The 19367-nt window shown below is 41.5% G+C and overlaps 2 protein-coding genes across 2 annotated transcripts in view; both read right to left on the minus strand.

Annotated features, from left to right (window-relative positions):
- npr1b (natriuretic peptide receptor 1b) overlaps positions 1–11266 on the minus strand; it is a 31549-nt gene extending 20283 nt beyond the window's left edge. The window contains exons 1-3 of the mRNA XM_028981056.1: positions 10983–11266; positions 10645–10750; positions 9309–10110 (exon numbers count right to left, since the gene is read on the minus strand). Coding sequence (XP_028836889.1) covers positions 9309–10089 — 781 coding nt within the window. The 5' untranslated portion in view covers positions 10090–10110; positions 10645–10750; positions 10983–11266. The remainder of the gene's footprint in view (positions 1–9308; positions 10111–10644; positions 10751–10982) is intronic.
- A 6477-nt stretch (positions 11267–17743) lies between these two features.
- chtopb (chromatin target of PRMT1b) lies at positions 17744–18799 on the minus strand. Its single transcript, XM_028980990.1, has 5 exons — positions 18744–18799; positions 18438–18588; positions 18228–18348; positions 18024–18146; positions 17744–17940 (listed from the first exon to the last, which is right to left on the minus strand). Exons 1-5 carry the CDS (start codon positions 18797–18799, stop codon positions 17744–17746), a joined length of 648 nt encoding a protein of 215 aa, XP_028836823.1.
- Between the last annotated feature and the right edge of the window lie 568 nt (positions 18800–19367).

The following is a 19367-nucleotide window of genomic DNA, read 5'->3' on the forward strand; positions in this document are numbered from 1 at the left end:
TGACTTTGCATCAATCGGCATCAACCTGAAGTCCCATTTACCAAGTTGGTTTTTTAACATCAAAGGCCAAGCTGAGGATTTACTTTCAGCAGCTTGGCCTTTGATGTTAATCCAACTTGGTAAATGGGATTTCAGGTCTACACGATCGAGGGGGAGCGGGACTGGGTGCGTCTCCCGGGGTGTCACCACAGTCCTACAGGTCTATATTCATAGACGCTTGTTGCCATTTGGAGTTTCTGAACTGCCATTTCGGTAGCCACCCTCCTTCTGACTTGTTGATGTTGTCATACAGCATATGCAGTGCATCTTGGTTGCCACACATCTTCACAAAACCTGATGCGACTTGCTGTGTCTGTGAACTGTGTGCTTCGATTTACACCTTGTACTGCAGTGTGTACACACTATGATGGCGTGAATTTTGATGGGGAAGTGCTGTCTGTAATCATACACTGAAAGTTGTGCGTTTTCTGGAAACGCCACAATATCTGCCCAAGCTCACTTGATCACTCCGTATTTCACGCAACGTGGAAATTACATCACACCAAGTACTTCTGCTTACCTTTGTTTGGTGTGGTGGTCAGAATTCCAGCAACTGCCGCTTCCTGGTCACAAGTTGTGAGAGCTTCCTCTGCTTCCGCTACACAGCCAACATGCCGACCATTAAGGGTGGGTAGCGTACCAGTGTTCTTACTATTTTTGACTATTATGATTTTACCATCTGGGTGTTCATAGCACACGGAATGATTGTCAGTGTGAATGTGCTCAGAATAGCAAGCGTACATACAGAAGGATTTTCGAACCAGTCCTGCTGTTCCTGTTGCCTCTCTAGCCCATTCATACACTTGTTCTTTCTTTTTTTAATAGACTGTACAGATTTCAGTTTCTGTGTGTAGACTGAGAGAATATGAACCACGAATCATGCAAGCTAAATGGTTTGTGGTTTAAGAATGTATCCAAGAACCGACTTACATGAATTACCCTCTGCTTTAGGTGAATACAAATCTAATTTATGTTTGCATAGACAATAAGGTGCAAAATTACTGTCTTGGTCGAGTGTCCTTGACATGATTTTTTATTCTATGAAAAAAATGCTTTAATGGTCTGGCAGATAAAACCAGCAAGCTTCCTGTATACCAGCACACAATAAAAAGGGCATATTGAGAAGGTGAGAAATAATAAGGAGGTCATGGAGATGTGCAACTGGCATGGTGACTGGTTGTAACTGGACACACGGGTGGATCTGGCCCAGTGTGGACCTATGACTCAGGAAGCCTCAAGGGTTCAGTTTCCTGCCAGTCAGTATTGTTTCAGATTTAATGGCCTGGGCAGGAAGTGAGTAGAAGTACTCGGCAATAATGAAACAGGAAAGAGTCCAAATCTCTGGTCAACTCATGAAGGGCTGGATCCATACTTCTGGTCTTCCAATCATTCAGCACACATAATTAGACTTCTCTCCTAATTACCACCCATTTCTTGAGTCAGGATGAATCAGGAGTCTTAGAATTTCTCCAAAATTCAACTGTGACTCATTACTTGTGACCCTTGATCCTGGCTGCAGGGGGTCTCATAAAGAAGATAGCAGCTTCATTTTAATTCAGTGGCTGTAGATCATATTTAAAAACTGAATGCATCAGAATGACATAACAAGAATATCCTGGTTTGAATTGCTGGTGGTTCCTTCCCAGGCCAACTAACCAAAAGTTGGATTTTTTGGTTACGTTCATTGTTAGCTGGCAAAATGGAAATAACACTTGGGCTTCAATTTGTTTTGTGGCTAGTTATTTGGCTAGTTAAGTTATTATACTTTTATCATCACTCTACAGTAGGCTGATCCTTTTCATACTCTCAGCTTTTTTTAGTAGGAAATTCAGGAAATATGGCAGAAAAAAAACACATTGTGTTGTTGTTAAGCATGCTATAAAGAAAATGGGCATATTGCAATCATTGAGTAAAATTGTTTAAATTGCTAGAACAAGACTTGCATAAAGGTGTTCAGATTCTTTTACTTAATTCTAAGGTCAGCAGGACTCTGTCTAAAAGGACTGTTTTCACCTAATGTCATTCAACAAACCTACACTACAATCCATCGGGTTGGTATAAAACCAACATATGCTAAATAAGTCAATTTTAGCACAGAAATCATCATGAAAAAAATGGTAGTATTGCGTACATTGTCTAATATAATAGCAAGATGCCTTCTTAAAAAAACTGCACAATGCTGGTAGCTGTTTTTTTGCTGATCCTAGCTGATAGACCAGCATGACAACACAAAAACACATGTTAGCCTGATTCGCTAATCAAAGCTCATATTTGCCTGTATCATCAAAACACACTTTAAGCTGGTCAAACTTGCTTGCATGCTTTTAGAATAACTACTTATGTGTTTTTATAAAACATTGGTCCACAAACAAAAAAAACATCAAACTTAAGCAGACAATGTCAGAATAATACCAAAATAGTATGAGTAAGTCCAGGGAATCCTTCAAATACCATAGAAACAGAGACAAATTGGACTCTGGGACAATGGGGGACCAAGCTGCATTAACCTTTCATTTAGTCTGAACTTTTTTCATATGCTCGTCCTTAGCTGAAATAATATTTCAACAGACTGGTCTTTATAGCTGAAGTAAACCTAATCTACAATGAGGTCCAAGACCTTGATGGAAAATGTCATGAAGGAAGGACACATCTTTAGGACTTTGGTCCTGTGGCACCATCCAACTACACTTACACTTAAAGCAGATGTTATTTATGTAGTGCTGCCATGTGAAACTGCAAATTCTGAAAATGGCCTAACAAAGGCACAAATTATACTTTGTGAAATGTGCTTCTGCTCTTCTTATTGCTGAATTGTGTGTGGTTGGCTGTCTGATTGTGTGCACATTTTCTTGTCAAATATGAAAATTATTCTCTAATGTGTGTGATTATGTCTGCCATTTCATTTTATGCACCTTGGAACGAATGTAAGAATTTAAATTTTATTATGCAGGATTTTTTATTCATTTCCTATTTATGCAGGGATGGCAATAAAGGTCACATATTTAAACAAACAAAATTATGTTCTAACTAGGTTACAAACCCTAGACAAAAAAACATCCAAAAAATGTTTCTGCCACAAAGAATTCTCTGATGGCAGTATCTCTTTTTCTTTTATGAAGGTATCTACATTATACTAAAGAAGACAGCATCATGAGCATCACAGCAGCACTGCAACATTTCTTAGCATTTAGAAAATTCATTAGACACCTCCTCTAAGTGCAAAGTCTCTAGAGTTTTAACATCCAACGCCCGCTCGACACACAAAAAAGCGAAAAAAAAGTCTTTAACCTGTTGGGGACAATGTGTCACGTCTGTCTGAAATAACCATAATGATTTTACAAAATTACTGAATGATTTTCTGTCTCCCTTTTATACCTCGGCACAGCACCTCATGTCTAAACACATTTATCTATTGCCTGGCATTCTGTCTATGTTGACAAGCCAACTCTGTGCAACATGATGGCATAAATAATACGGCACAGATTAAACCGAAAGAGTAGAGTCTACGTTTAAAAACTGCGTGACAGTAGCTTTTGAAGCGCATCCTTGTTTTCTTGGGGCCTGAAGAATATGGCCATTGAATAATTTGTGGCACTGTGTATCCCAAGATTCATTGTGTGCTGTGGCAGCTGGTGACACAAAAAGGAAATTATGCACAGGTCAGACCATCCAACTTAACAGTGTTCACATGGCCAACAAATGACTCCAAACTGGGATGGGACGTACCTAAAGGCTGGGCTCAGAAGACAAACATGTATACACAGATGAGCAGAAGCACACATGCTGGACAATCTGGCAACGGAAACAGCAGCACGAGCGAAAAGCTGGCTCAGAAATTCCACAGTACTCGAGTGCCAGCATGACTGGGGTGTGATGACAGGTTGTCGGGTTTCTGCTGACATAAGGAGTTGTGAACACCGGCCATCGATAATACTGGGGAGTCTGTGGCACACAACTGTTTTTTTTTTTTTTTTTAATATTAGGTTTAGGCTTTGTTGCGTCTAAAGATCTACCTCTTCGTGGAATTGGATCAAGTTTCTCTCCAGATATTTGTGCTGATGAAGAATGAGCCTTCAGGGATCAAACGAGTGTCAAATTAGGGTTTTCCCTCAAGGCCAAAGACACAACAATCAGCTAGACAGATGGGTTTGAGTTGACTGATCGCCAGACAATTCCTAGTTGTTTTGTGATTGTCAGACTAAACCCCTCATGGAAGTGTCGGTTGAAACTGAGATGCCTTTAAAGAGTTCTTCCTTCTTTTTTGTGTTTTTCTTTTGTCTTGTTTGTGCTTGTGTGGGTCATATCTGCACTGGGCCTGCGGAATAGATCATTTTCACTGGTTGAGCTGTAGCCTTTCAAAAGCCTTGGATGTTCAGGCTCTCATCTTTTATGATTCCTAAGGTGACCTCTGTGAGAAACCCGATGATGCAGTGGCTCCACGCTGAAGAGCCCTGCTGATGTTGGTAATGGTAGATAATGTGCATGCTCATATATCCGGTACTTTCATTCGCAGTACGATAAGCTGAAAGGAACAACAGGGGGAGTTTCGGATATGCACAGCGATTATTTTTTTGCTCGCGCAAGCTAAATATACAATTGGTATTTCCTCCAGTATTATCTGCTCTTTCTCTCTCTCTCTAACGCAGTACGTGTCATGTACAACCCAACAGCAAAACAAAATGTTGCTGGCCATTTTAGCCAATTACAAAATGATGAACGTTTCACAAAACTACATGCCATAATTACATCATGGGGCAACACATTCCCTCAGGGAAGAAAGACAATTCAATTAACAAATTAAGCTTTATGTATTATTCGAATTCCCTTTCTCTCTCTTTCTCAATTGCAATGTGACTCTGACCTCAGCTATTATGTTACCCTTTCCCCAATGCTGCATGGGTCTCAAAAACTGATCAAAATAGACAATGGCATCATGAGAATTTTCATCATATGCTTCAAACTGACATTCAGTAGTAGTCTCTTTCTCTCCCCATCCACACACACACACACACACACACACACACACACACACACACATTAGCAACATATTAGCAATAAGATCATTCCTCATGGTGGGGAGCCTGGAGGCACATAAATCAGGAAGCTGGCTCACTGTAACAGGGCTAAAGGATTATGTGCTGATGTCTGGTCTTGCTCTGGATCACGTTTTTCTCCCAGTCAAGGGGAGAGAGAAACTCAGAGATTCTCCAAGCAAATTGTTGATTTCCTCCTCCCAAAATGGCATCTAAAATAACCATTATTGATAGAAATAAAATGTTTTTTCAGCCGACTTCATCAATAAACAGAGCTAAGGGTAGATTTGGGTTAATATTCTGCGCATGAAGTGAGGCGTTTGCAGTTATGATTGGTCAGTGTTTTTTCAATGAGTTACACTTGCTGTGAACACACAAGGACACTAGATACAGAAGTTCAGCTGCATTTTCCTTTAATTGGTCAATTACAGTAATAATCCTCTCCATGCTCAGACCCTCTACAAGAACCATGTTCATATCTCACATCTGCAGAGCCACTACCCTGAATTCATTAAGCTTTTTCTGTCTTTCTCTGCTGGTGCAGTTCAACAACAACAACAACAACATTTATTTCTTACATAGCCCATAATCACATACAGTATGTCTCAACAGGTCCTACAGTTGACACCCCCCACACTTGACCCTTCTGCACACAAGGAAACTCTAGGAGAGAGAAAAAATAAGAAAGGAAAGAACCTTCATACAGAGAGGGACCCCCTTCCAGGGTAGAGTGAGCCTTCAGTTGGTTCAGCCAATGTTTCTGTGCCACAAAGAAATACTGAAATACTGGCAACTAGGCAGCCATGTGTCTGTATTAAAAATAATGCAAATGTAAAGTAAATCTGTAATGTAAATCTAATTAATGTAACGCTATAAACTTAATTGCCACAATTAACATATACATTTTGGACTGTCATAATACATATACTGTTTGTAACTTTGAAATTAAAGTAAAAAAATTCAGATTTTTTTTTTGTTGATAAAATGTCCATTTGTTATGTTCTTCTCAAAAGCCCTCAGAGCTCCTCTAAGTCTTAAAAAATGTAAACAACATCTGACTCTTTTCTATCTTGAAAACATCCATGCTCCGGGCACCATCCTCTTGTCTGAAACGTCTGTACTAATGAGAAACAGATCTGAGGTTGTGGAAACAAACTTCGAACAGGGACCATGCGTACTCATGCAAATGAACCCCCTCGCCACACAGCTTCCCATTCCAGCTCTCTCGCTTTTCTAATGCTGGTATTAATTTTTAACCCATGCCAGATGGCCTGGGCGTACGGGAAGGAAGGAGGTATGTGGCGTTCTGCACGGCCCTGTGGGTAGTTTTGTTCAGCATGGCCAGTCTGTGACTTGGCAGCCATGGTGACAGGGGAAGTAGTTACATGACCACTATCTGTCATCTAGATTTTTGGGAACTTGGGGGAGAGCGGGAGAGATTTACATCAGCAAACTTTTTAAAATAAATATATTTTCAAAGATACTTTTCCAAAATTGAAAGAAATATATAGAGAAGCTGTGGCAGGACGTGGAAGTCTCTCTGCCTTGCCATGTTCACACAGAGAAAACAATTACTCACTGACAGACAGATGAAAGCAAACTGCAGGTGTGTAACATTTAAAATGTGATTTGATGAAATGGTTTAAAAAAGGGGCAGGTGGCTTTGAGCATACGTCTTCAGAAATAACTACCTTTCAATCACTACACCATCACACTGGAAAACTGGAAAACACTTCAGTAGTTTTAAACAAGATGGGCTGGAACATGACAAGCCCAGAGAGCAACTTTTCATTAGAGAGGAAGCTCTGGTTCAGAGCAGAAGGGAAGAGGCACCTGCTGAGAACTGCCCATCAAAAGGCCTGATTAAAAGAGCCACATAACAAACAGAGCAGATTTTTGGGCATGATTACAGCACGTCTTCACATTTAATAGTTGTGGAGAGGGACTTTAACGCTCATAAGAATTTATATAATTGGGCCATAACTGCACATTAAGAATTTGTAAATCAGCTACATTTAGACATGTATGTACAGATGTACACACCAGTACACATTGTGATCATTGGCATCTGCTGATTTGGACTGAATCAATGAGATATCTGGCAACACTGCTTGTAATACTTTTCACATGTGACACAGTTGATGGCAGTAGGTTCATGGAATGAGGGTATGCGATAATAAGAATTGCCATGAGAACCACCCATTTTAAGAACTCTCATCATTAAATATCTGAATGCTAAAAAAAATAATACGCCAGCAGTTCTTTCCTGTTTGGTCAACACATTATAAGGAATATGTGAGTGTGAACCCAATTTCTGCAATGCAAACACCCATGTGGAAACATTGCTTCTCATCCTGCAGCTCTGAAACTCACCTTTAAATGCCATTATGCCATCCTCCATCGATGTTGTGCTTTGAAATCCTCTTTATATTTTAACCAAGCTTAAGCCAGGCACTGGGCCTACATTTTCTCCCGGGTTCGAATGTATGCAATATAATAATTCAGTTTCAGGTGTAGTAATTCTGTCAGAATGAGTGCATGTCTGCATGCAAAATGGCGGATTTGGGGTGGTGGCAGGGGATCAGGAGTGTTGACTGTGAGGCAGAAGGCAGAATCAGTGGGAATGGATATATAATTAAGGGTAGCCTTGACACCTGTTGCTGCATTCATTTTCTTTGCTTTATCCTAACCGGCACTCCACCGTGAATTCTGGGGTCACTAATGAAAAAAATCATAATTTTCATCCGTCTTCCGGGCTCGGCCGTGCCCGCTCTGAATCGATTAGGACCATGAAACTGTTGCTGCCAGGCTCTCCTGTGTAACTGGCTACATTTTGCTGTCTGCTTTGAGCTAGAAGGCAGCCTAACCGCTGACAAATGCACCCCTGGTGTGTTTTCCTGCTGCTGCTGTCGTGAATATTTATTTATCGGGCCCCTGGGGTGGTGGGGTGATTAGGATGAGTTGGGGGTCACATTGTGAAATGCTTCACCTCTGTTGATGAATGCATTGTAAAGGTTACAGAACCCCCTGGTGACAGACAAGATGGAGGTGGCACACATGATTCAATCTCAGTTTGCCTTTTTTGGCTTTTTGCAGAGGTGATCATTGGACGTTTGTGGGTACTGATTTTGTGTATAGGAAACTGTGTAACATAGGAAGAAACCAGAGTTTATCCAGTTCCTTCTTAAATAAACTGCAGCCATGTCATATGTGCGTCAGTCAAAGTGCGACTAGATTCGTGAAGTGAAACATTAATTACGGGACTTATCTCTTGGGTAAATTCATGCCATGGACAATATGTCACTACAGGAGACCAAGGATTAACCTTAAGCAATTACAACACTGTTCAAGTCTCTTTAAACCTTAAACATACACAACAATGGTGAGCGCATTAACATTTGCACATTCACAAATTCACTCAACTGCGAGCCAAACAGCCCACAGCAATAAAAATCCAGTCATGAGGTGCAAATAAAATAGACCAATGACGAGATAGACTGATGTTTTTTCAGGAAATGCCGACAGATCTGATATGTGCCTGGTTCCCATAAATGGTGATGTGGTTCCTGACCCCTGTTAATGAATGTTTTTCTGTAGACATTTTTATAGCTGTGTGGGAACTGAGAAAGGGCTTAAGGTAACCAATCATAAAGTTATTTATTTATCTGCTCATGCAGAGATGCACTGCTGTGCACCTCAGATTGTGTTGAGGTACAGATGCATCAGGGATCGAGACACTTTCATTCAGTGATGGAGATCACAAAATATTGCAAGTTCAGCTGAATAAAATGTGATTAGAACATAAATGGACTTATTATATGGCAAGCATGTCTGTCCTGACTGCACTGAATGCAGAAAATATTTCAAAATCAGCCAATCAGTCAGACTAAAAACAATACAAAAGTCTGAAAAAGAAAAATGTCTGTTTGTGCTGAGATTTACAAAACTTTTTGCCTTTGTCCCTATAATCTGAGCGTGGGTTTTATATCTCGTGTTACCAGGGTCTGACTGGTAGGCTATATATATTGTGATGCAGAGTGGCATCAATTAACCTTGTGTCTGGTTCGATCTGTCATTGAAACAGAGAGCTGATATCTGCCTGGTTTTAAGTGACCAAATCTAGAAACCCAACAGAAATGTGAAGTTTACCTACAAGAGAGATGGGGCAAAAAGCCAATGTCACCTGACACTTTTCAACAGATTATTTTCACGCTCTGAGGGAAATAAGACACCCACCTCGGCTTTCTTGCTGGACCCGCAAGAGGATCTCTGCATAGTTCACAGAATCCTCCTCAATCACCAGGTCCACAGTAGTAATGTTCTTCCCTTGCAGCTCTGTGTACACACCCTCCACAGTGAAGTAGCAAGTTCGATCCCCTCTCTTGTTGTCAGTGAACATGATCATGGCATGCTGGCGCCAGCCAAAATGGTGGCAGATGTGCACAGCAAACTCGCCCAGTTTCTTGTGCGTGGGTCCTGTGTTGGTGATGGTGGGATACAGGTCCGTGTGGATGAACCCCGTGGCAGGAGCCCCGGCAGTGACCATGGGCACCCCCCAGTGGGCGGTGAAGTGTGCCACCGGTGAGGCGGTGTAGTCGCAGCCGGGCCCGATGAACGCCCAGGGGTGGTATGCAAACTTGAGGTCGACCGCCTTGAGCGGAGCCTTGGACTCAGAACAGGTGCCGTTGGAGTCCTCGCTGTTCTCGAAGACATAGCCCAGCCGATACCCCGGCAGCAGGGCAGAGTTCTCGTTGATGACCGCCAGAGCTCGCTCCAGAGCTGGCCCAACTCTGGGCCAAGCCCAGGGGTACGAAGTGTTGTTCTGGGGTAGTATGACTGCCAGGGTGATGTTCTTCTTCTCTTGGTGCCGGTGAGCATGACGGTGTTGGCGGTGATGTGAGAACCTTGAAAAACTCCACTGAGCCCTGGAACTGATCAGCAGGAGAAAAAAGAGGAATCTGGCAGCCTTGATCCCAAAGGAAGGACTCATGTCTTTGTGGTCACCATCCATGTCCATCAGTGAATGCTGATTGATAAACTACAAACCAAATACATTTCTATTAAAAATATATATATTTAAAGGGCAAATGCAGGTCAGCGCAGTTGTTTATTGCAATGTAAAATGGCATTTACCTTCAAAAAATAATTAAAGAAGTAGGTTGCTTTCTCATTCTAGAAAATGTTACTTTAGTCTGAAGGATAAAACTTTTAAACAACTCTTTACTCTAAAAACCTCTTTAAAAACCTCTAATTATCGGAATGGTCTTTGGTCAAAGCAACTGTTTCAACATGGACATCAGGTACCAAGGTTCACTAACAATTAACTCATATTTAGATTCTGTTCTTCTTTAGTCAATATACATTTAGAATTTATTTTCTTCAAATTCATGGTTTTCATGACAATGCAATTTTGCCATGTAATTTTAGACCAGGTCAATGGCCACACAAACAACACATACTGCTGAAGTACAGAACGCACAGCGGCTGTTGATTTACACTAATAGCCTGTCTGATTTACACAGCCGTTGTCATGAATTGCCTGCAGTCGCTTCAATTTTGGAAATCAGATTACCTCAAATGGAGAAGTGTGTTATCTCCATGTCAGGCTCCGGCTACCGTGGTGATCTGGTCATCTGTGAGCAGTGTCTCTCAGCTGTTGCTGCACAGCCAGATGCTCACTAACAACAGAAAGTGAGGGAGAAAAAGAGGGAGGGAGAGAGGGAGATGGGTCGGTGGGGGCGGAGGAGCATGCAGAATGAAAGCAGAGATCATTCCAAAATGAGTCCAACTAAGAGCAGTTGGACACATTTTGCTCTGTCACATGAATTCAATGCAGCGCTGTGCTGCTAAATCTAGACAATTCAAAGAGAGAAAGAAATCAAAGGTAGAGATTCCTTGCAACTTCCTCACACTCTGTAAGGTCAGTGCCAGGCCTGGATGAAAAGCTGATGATCTCAAAGGGTCCAAGGCAGGAGTCCTCATAGCCTGGTGATGACAGCAGTTGGGGATCAGAGGCAAGGCCCATCAAACATCAGAACAGGACCTCCTCCAAGTCCAGGTCAGGTTACAGGCATGCGCCCGGACGCTGCGGGACTCCCATGCTGGAAATCCCGGCATAGCTGCCGTGCCTCTTCTGCCCAGTCTTTTCCTGTAGGTGCAGTCAGAGCCAGGGGCTGAATAAACAGAGCTGCAGTCCCGCTCTGTGATTAGAGTGAGACTTCACCTAGGAGGAGGCGTCTCTCTCATTCACTCACAGGGGCAGGCTTCCGTTTCAACTGGAGAGAGAGAGAGAGAGAGAGAGAGAGAGAGAGTGATGGAAGCAGTGGGGGTTGGAAAGAGAGAGAGATTCCACATGAGCATTCCCAGTCCCTCTTTCTGTGTGCCATGCAGACATCAACAACAACAACAACCTTTATTTCTTGTATAGCCCATAATCACACACAGTGTCTCTCAATGGGCTTTGACAGTCCCTACAGTTGACACCCCCCACACTTGACCCTTGACATCCCAGACACTGACAGCCAGCGAGACAATAACAATGTTAGTGTTCGTGCTACGTGTGCCAGGCTGTGTGAAGAAAAGGTGAATGAGAGCGTCTCATGCCTGTGCCAATAAACGTCTGGCATGAATCGGCATTGATAGGCATGATCGCCGTAGACACACAAGTTGACACCTTCGGTGGCTCACATGATGGGAGGTGTTAAGTTGTGCTTTGCATTTATTTCATTTACATTTACAGCATTTATCAGACACCCTTATCCAGAGCGACTTACAATCAGTAGTTACAGGGACAGTCCCCCCCTGGAGCAACTTAGAGTTAAGTGTCTTGCTCAGGGACACAATGGTAGTAAGTGGGATTCGAACCCGGGTCTTCTGGTTCATAGGCGAGTGTGTTACCCACTAGGCTACTACCACCCTGCTTTGCCCATTTATAAGATATCTGTGAAGAAATTAGCTGCATTTCAAATCAGATTACAGAAACAGATTGCTTTACAATACCGGGTTTAATCAGCATAGCCCTGAATGGTCCCAAAAAATTCTGCGTGGAAAATGCATGCTCCATTTTTGCATAGCTATGCAACATAAGTGATTCTTTTGTTCTTTATGCATGTGCATTATACTGGTCTAATTGAATTGACCTTTACCGAGCTACAGCCATCGACAAAAGAAAGACCAAGAAAAAAAACAATCCGAAAGGCGGTTTTTCTGTTAGGACAATCAATCACAAATCACATTGGACAGAGAACTGACTTTGATCTGAGCATTTATCTACTGTAGCCATAAAGGATTCCAGCGCTACATCCACTGCCTCCATCTCCAGCTTCTAAGCATGCGGCCGGTAAGAAAATCTCATCAACCCTCACCACGCCGATATTGCTTGAAGAGTCACAGCCAGTGCAGGATAGTGTTACCACAACAGGATGCAACACAATAGCCCCCGTCCCCCTCTTTCACACACCCCACACCACCATTACTTCCCAGCGCCACCTTTTCTCCTTTAAGGACGCCGTGAAAGGGTTTGGTCAATAGCTCATGTCAGATTACTTCCACTGCAACAAGGCAACATGTGTCAGGGATTTGAGACAGGTCGCTTCACGCAGAAAAAGCCGATTCCCTTGTGACAGTTCTGTGCTCATTGCTTCAACACAAAATGTGAATATAATGTTCATAAAATTTGCATGACATAATCAAAATTCCACGTACGCAGACATTTGCTTTGTATTTTAAATTCTGTTATGCAAATCCTGAGCATGGTTGATTGTCCTTATTCTCCTGACATCACGGTGAAGGGGAAAATTGATGCCATGTGGGAGTGAACTGTCAGAACTCCACCTCTCCTAGAAATTAGGTGGGTGTTGAATTGGACCATTGATTCCTGATTGACATAACACGGAGGCACTCAGCTAGTCTCATAATGGACTCAAAAAAGAGGAGGTGAGCAATAATGACAAGGAAAGGCTTTAAAAGTCAAACACTCAAATCATGTGTGCTACATTTTCTACATATATTTACACCTTGGGGAGAAAAATCTACTCACTGTGTATGTGTCCTGTCACTGGTTCATAGACTGTTTTTTTAAGTATGAAAAGACAAAGAACAGAATGAATGAATAATTCAGTTTACCATTCAATTAAAATACTTACACGACTAAGCATAGATGAAGATGCATCAATGCAGATTAGCTATAAACCTAGAAGAACTGCTTCACCAAAAATGAAAACGAAAAATGATTCTCTTAGTCGTGAAGCGTTGGATGAAAATCGGCAGGAACATGTCAGCTTTTGAAACATGTGTCACTGAAGAGGCTAACAGAGTGCTGAGAGTGATCCGCAAAAGCCAGTGACATTCATTTCAAGCGCAGCCTTCTTTTTAGCTCAGAGGTGATGCTGGCACTGCCATGGAAACACGATAGCCCTCGCTACCGGCCTTGTGAGTGCCCGGCAAAATGGCTGCATGAATAAAGTGCCTGGTGCAGATGTAGCATCTACGAGATAGGTGTTTCTCCACGAAATTCCATCACTAAGCTTCAGCAGTGGAATACAAAACAAATGCAATATGTTTATTTAGATGAATCATTTAGAATGTTACAATGGACAGACTATAATAAATGTCAGATTTTGCATTAATCATTGGTCAGAAACAGCAGCATTATCATCAGCAGACAGTTCTAGACTGAAGTCAATAAACAACCTTTCTATGAATAATGTATAAAAGGAAATTAAAGTTTTATTTATCGTGAATAAGTAAAATGTGTCATTACAATGATAATATCTCAATTCAGTACTGAAAATTAGGAATATTACTATATTAAATATATAGCATGAGCTGAATGACATTCAAGAATTTTTATGTGAAAAACAATATAACAGGTTCAGGAAAATTTACTGAAAAAGAGGATTAATATGTAAAATGTACAAGAGTAGCATCAGTATTGTGCATTATTACAATAGCAGCAGTCTGTGACAGGTAATCAAAAAAAGAAATGTTTAATGAATTATGAATCAGGGAACCTGACAGTTTTACCTCTTTATGTCTGCAAGTTCATGCTCCAGACAGAGGTGTTGGTGGAGTGGCACTTTGTTGCCAGCGATGTGCCAAGATCCCTCCACCACTCTCCGCAGTGATTTGCTGCTGTGAGCAGAGCAGTTTGCCGTTTCTGTACAAGACCCCATTCCAACCTGTCAACAGGCTCTCAATGGTGCACCCAGTGTGGTTCACGAGGATCCTGGCATTCATGCTGAACGTCCTTAGTCTCTTCAGGACAAAGGGCCACTCACAGGCTTTCTAGACCTCAGTGTGCTGGCCATTTAATCCTCAGTTCCATTTTTCTCACACTGACAAATTGTCATATCCTTACACCATCTTGTATTACAGGCAGGCAATGTTAAAACATTTATGTCAAGAAACATCGCCTTGCCACAATATGGAAGCTGGGGCTCTTCAGTTATCCAGATAAGATAAGATAAGACAAGACAAATCTTTATAGTCATCCAAAGAGTAAAGCAGCTCTGTTTAGACATATCAAACAAAAGGATGGGATGGGGAGTACACAATTCAGTGAGCAGCCACTTTGACAAGTATGCCTGACAATCAGGAGCTACATCAGCAAGGCTAGCAGAGCTCAGGCTACAAGTTAAAAGAGCACAGCAAGCCTTTAAAGCCTTCTGTCTGCATCTGTCTCTGCTAAATGGCTTCATAGACAAATGGACTCAGAGGAGGATGTTGTTACTGTCATCAAAAATCGAAAATGTATTCTGACTTGTTCATTATTGGGTCATTAAAAACAGCTGATTCTAATTAGTCAAATTAAAGTAGCATTAAATAGACTTCACTGCAGTGGACAATTCCCAGAAAGGGAATGAGGGTCAAGGGTCAAGAAGCAAACAATATAGGGTAGAAAATTGGTGTTAATAACCTATTCCGTAAAATGAGACCGAGAGGATTAAGGATAATTTGTATTTCTAGGAGGATGTGACATCAACACTAATGATTTTGTCTTCTGAAGCTATGAATTTCTATTACACGCTGAATTACAAACTCTCTGCCAGCATAAATTATGCAATTCTGATATTTGAATGTGAAACTGTGAAAATGGCGGAAACATATATCAAGACTGAATTGCAATAAAATATGTAAAGGCCATTTTCTGTTATCTAGCTCCAAGTACATTTACAGCATTTATCAAGTAGCACATTAGGACCCTGAGTTTTTAAATATCAAGGTTAAAAGGGACAAGGACAAGTGGTATAATTCTACATGTGATAAAGTTGCATAAATGTGCTCACTCTGTATTTCTTAGTGGATGTATGTGTCACCCTTCCAAGTACACATACAAAGACTGTAATTGCACACTTAGACAGTCTTTGTCATTTGATAGTAAGCTGGATATTAATTGCTATCATAAATTGCTCTAATTTTTGACTGGGTGTGATGGCATTTGCTCCCCTTGCTGGGTAATTACACACATTTCACAACATTTTTATAACTGCAGTCCAAGATGTATTTCAGCACTGAAGCTCTCCGAACATCAAATGTTTGAAATGACTGCCATTTCATTCAACCATAATGCCATAAATACTCAACAGACCTGTCCAGGTTTTCGTCCTCATTCTTTTTGTGTTCAGCAGGATACTTGAGACCAATTCTTAAGACTAAAAACGTTACGTCTCTGACGTTAAAATCCATGCATTAGACAATAAGTGCCAAAAATTGCTACCCCAGGTTTATGATTATGTGCACAGGTTGGCATTGTTTTTACATGGGTCAGTAAAGATTACGGAATCAGGCTGGGAAAGGCCAGTGAATGACACCTTAATACCACAGTTAACAAATTGCAGTGTACCACGATGGTCCGTTTACCGAATGCTGGGATTCTTAATCTCGATTCTGGCAGGAAACTTTCATTCCTGCCGACAAACGCTTGCAACCTGCCTCATTCATTATTGGGTCATAAAAAACCACTGATTCTAATTAGTCAAATTAAATTAGCATTAAATTGTTAAAACATGACAGGTGGTCCAGGAGGACAGCGAAACCCTGGGTTAAAATATGCACATTAACCTTCATGGCACCATGCTGCATGTAAAAGAGTTGAGGAAACGATTTCAGTTCACAGAATATAGGAAGTAAGTCTCGGTCCTAAAATGATGCCTGTGGTCCCATATTAAAAAACAGGACATTGTATTTTCCCCAGTAAAGCAGATGAAAACAGGCAGGAGATCAGTTAAACTGTAAAGTTATCTAGTGCCCCCTGCAGTACACTGAGATGAACAACAGGAAACAAATGACATACTAGTCTATAGTAGGAAATGTTAGCACTCACAGAACAGAGACAATATGGTAAAATGTGCCGACCTTTGAATAAGATATAAAACATCATTGACCATCTTTCTTAAAAAGGAGAATCAATCGGTCTAGTCCCACGGTGGTCTTTTCACCTTCGCCAAATGGTTGCAGGTGTCTTTTGCAACTGGAATTCTGAGTCAACTGTAGGCTGGAAGCCCCCGTCCTGCACAAGGAATGGCAGCAGCATTCTGTGATGGATAGTGAGGAGTAAATGAGAAATATTATGAATAATTGCTACAATATCTTTATAGATGTTGAGCACTAGGCACAATAAAAATGTAAGTCCGATTAAATGTGTGAAATAATTTGTACTCTATGTGATGGAACAAGTCAACCTTTAGAGATAAACATGGGTCACACAGATCTCAGTAGTGCCCCCTGCAGTACAAAAAGCATGACAATATGTGATTTTAATTTTATTTCACCTGCATGTTGTAAGAAAGCCACAACATTTATTATATTAGTGTATCATAACATGCATGGAAGTGAGACATTAAATACTAGAATTAGTCAAGCCAACCAGTATAGAATTAGATCCAAACAGGCAGGGGGGAAGAATCAGGTCTTCTGAAGCAATGAATAAATATACATATGTAAAAAAAAAAAGTATGAAAATGTGAAAAGATCACAGTCACTTGCTAAAGCGTGCATGCACAGATGCAAAGATAATAGTTTACAAGTCAAATAATGGAAACCAGGAAGGATTAAAAACACACACACTTTAACAAACGTGTACATTTATTAAAATGCAGCACAAATGGCAAAGAAAAAAAAAAAAACAAAAAAAAAAACTGCTTAACCTTAAACTAAACCCACAACAAAGTGGTTAAAACAGATGGGGTTGTTAAAATAAAACCCACAACTAAACCGATCAACCATTTTTTCCTTTTATAAAAAGTATGTCAAGGTCTGACTCCAAAGTGAACACACAGCCATTAACAAAACAAGGAGAAAAAAATAAAATAAAATAAAAAAAAATAAAGGATGTTTAGAATATATTGCACATAAACTAAATGGAAGTTTTTTTTTATGGAATTGAAGTATTTAAAGTCAAAAAGTAAGCAGAGTATATTTTTAGAATAATAGCATTCAGAACAGTGCATATTACGATTGCATACAATTAGTACGAGTAAATGGGCAACATTAAACAGATTAAATAGCTTCCAATTATGAACCAAATATATACACTTGCTGCCAGGTCACTCAAGAACTGGCACCACCATTGCAAAAAAAAAAAAAAAAAAAAAAAAAAAAAAAAAAAAAAATGCAAACTAAACAAATGCAACAAAGTTTAGCATAACTGAGGTGGAAGAAGTGTGTAGAAGTCACTCCATTGGCTCAGTGTCAGACTGGGCCATATAAGCATCCAACTCTGCATCTAAGTATGCTTTGGATTTGGACATATAGGCGTCCAGCTGGTAGTCAAGCTCCTCTCGGGTGATTTTAGGGCGACCAAACCATCCACCCCTGCCACAATCCCCTCTGGCAAAGTCTCCACGGCCCCTTGGGCCCGTCCCTCTACCTAGACACAAGGTAAGCAGATGCACGTGAATCAAATGTACTCTTGCAATATTTATTACAGCATTCAATACACCAAATACAAACCTCTTCCTCTGAGTCCACCACGAGCCCCTCTGCTCACCAAAACCCCTGCTCGGGCCACCAAGCTCCCTTGGTGCCTGAGCCCTCGTCGCACGGACAACCAACTCACACCACCTCTTCCCCATACTGCAGGAGAAGGTTTAATGTCGCATGCAGATACAAAAAGGGTTATTCAGATCTTAACAGTTCAGGCAAAGCAGCTTTTACCTCTCAGGAATACAGCTCCTCTGTTGCCACGCCCTCTGAAACCTCGGGCCCCACCTCGCACGGGGTAGCCTAATCGGGCATGGATGTTGACCCTCTTCCTTCTTTGCTGTGGAGTGTCAGCCTACACCACAAGAGGCTTGAATAAAAACCATCGCCAACCCCGCAAACGTCGTTTCTGCCGCCCCAAGGTGAAAACGCAACATCCTTCACCTCACTGTTCCCCAGAGCGGCCTGCACCGACGGCCTGTTCTCCATCTGCAGGGCCAGGTGACGATTCCGAGCACTGGCCACATGCTGCTCCTGCATGGACACCTTCACGTCGGCTGGAGGCTGCAGCTGGCTCTTAAGCATGCAAGTGAAGCTGAAACAGCGAGAACACACACACACACACACACACACACAGTCGCTTTCAAGAAACCCCACAAACCAGCAGGGAGATGCCGCAGTTGAAACTTTTATTATCTTATTTTTTAGCCATTTGTCAGCATTGGACGTTTCCAGGCCGGCAGGTCTCACCGCTCGTTCAGGGACACTGTGCTGGTGCCTTTCAGCGTGACCTTCGTGGACGTCATGTTTCCTGACGGAAGAGGCCAGAACAACTATTACCGGTTTTTAAAAGCGTAAACCCCGCAAAAAGAGGCGACAAAGGGACATGAGCGGTCCACGTTCCCCGCCGCGGTGGAAATATAGTACGTCCTTGTAATTATTGTAAACTTTGTCACCCTTTGCAACTCCGCCAAATTAACGACAACTACCATCGTTTTAATAAAAAAAAAAAAAAAAATCGTCCGACACGACGATTTATTTACGCCGACAACACTCACCGCGAAGTCCGTACGTTAACCACGGTGTTCCAAGACCGGAAAAAAGAAGAAGAGGAAGAAAAGCCGCCAATTTACCGAAAATGGCGCGCGGATATCGGGGAAACCGCGTAAATTATCGCGATATTTTACGTCCACCTGCTGGCCTGAAAGGCAGGCAGGGCGGCGACTTTATATTCGTTTGGTTCTTCCGCCTACTTTAGAGTAGCTATCAGATTAAAGAGCTTCCAATTATGAACCAAATGTGTACTTATTTAAATATGTTGCCAGGTCAATCAAGAACTGGCACCGTCACAAAAAAAAGCAAACTAACAAAAAA

This window comes from Denticeps clupeoides, chromosome 5 (assembly GCF_900700375.1).
Source record: "Denticeps clupeoides chromosome 5, fDenClu1.1, whole genome shotgun sequence".
Taxonomy (NCBI): Eukaryota; Metazoa; Chordata; class Actinopteri; order Clupeiformes; family Denticipitidae; genus Denticeps; species Denticeps clupeoides.

What these genes read in the sequence shown, in the direction of transcription:
- chtopb (XM_028980990.1), bottom strand. Translation starts at nt 18,799, where the DNA reads ATGACGTCCACGAAGGTCACGCTGAAAGGCACCAGCACAGTGTCCCTG. An exon ending in ACAGTGTCCCTGAACGAGCG is followed by an intron (nt 18,589 to 18,743) that starts GTGAGACCTGCC and finishes TCGCTGTTTCAG; the next exon opens with CTTCACTTGCATGCTTAAGA. An exon ending in AGGAGCTGTATTCCTGAGAG is followed by an intron (nt 18,147 to 18,227) that starts GTAAAAGCTGCT and finishes CTTCTCCTGCAG; the next exon opens with TATGGGGAAGAGGTGGTGTG.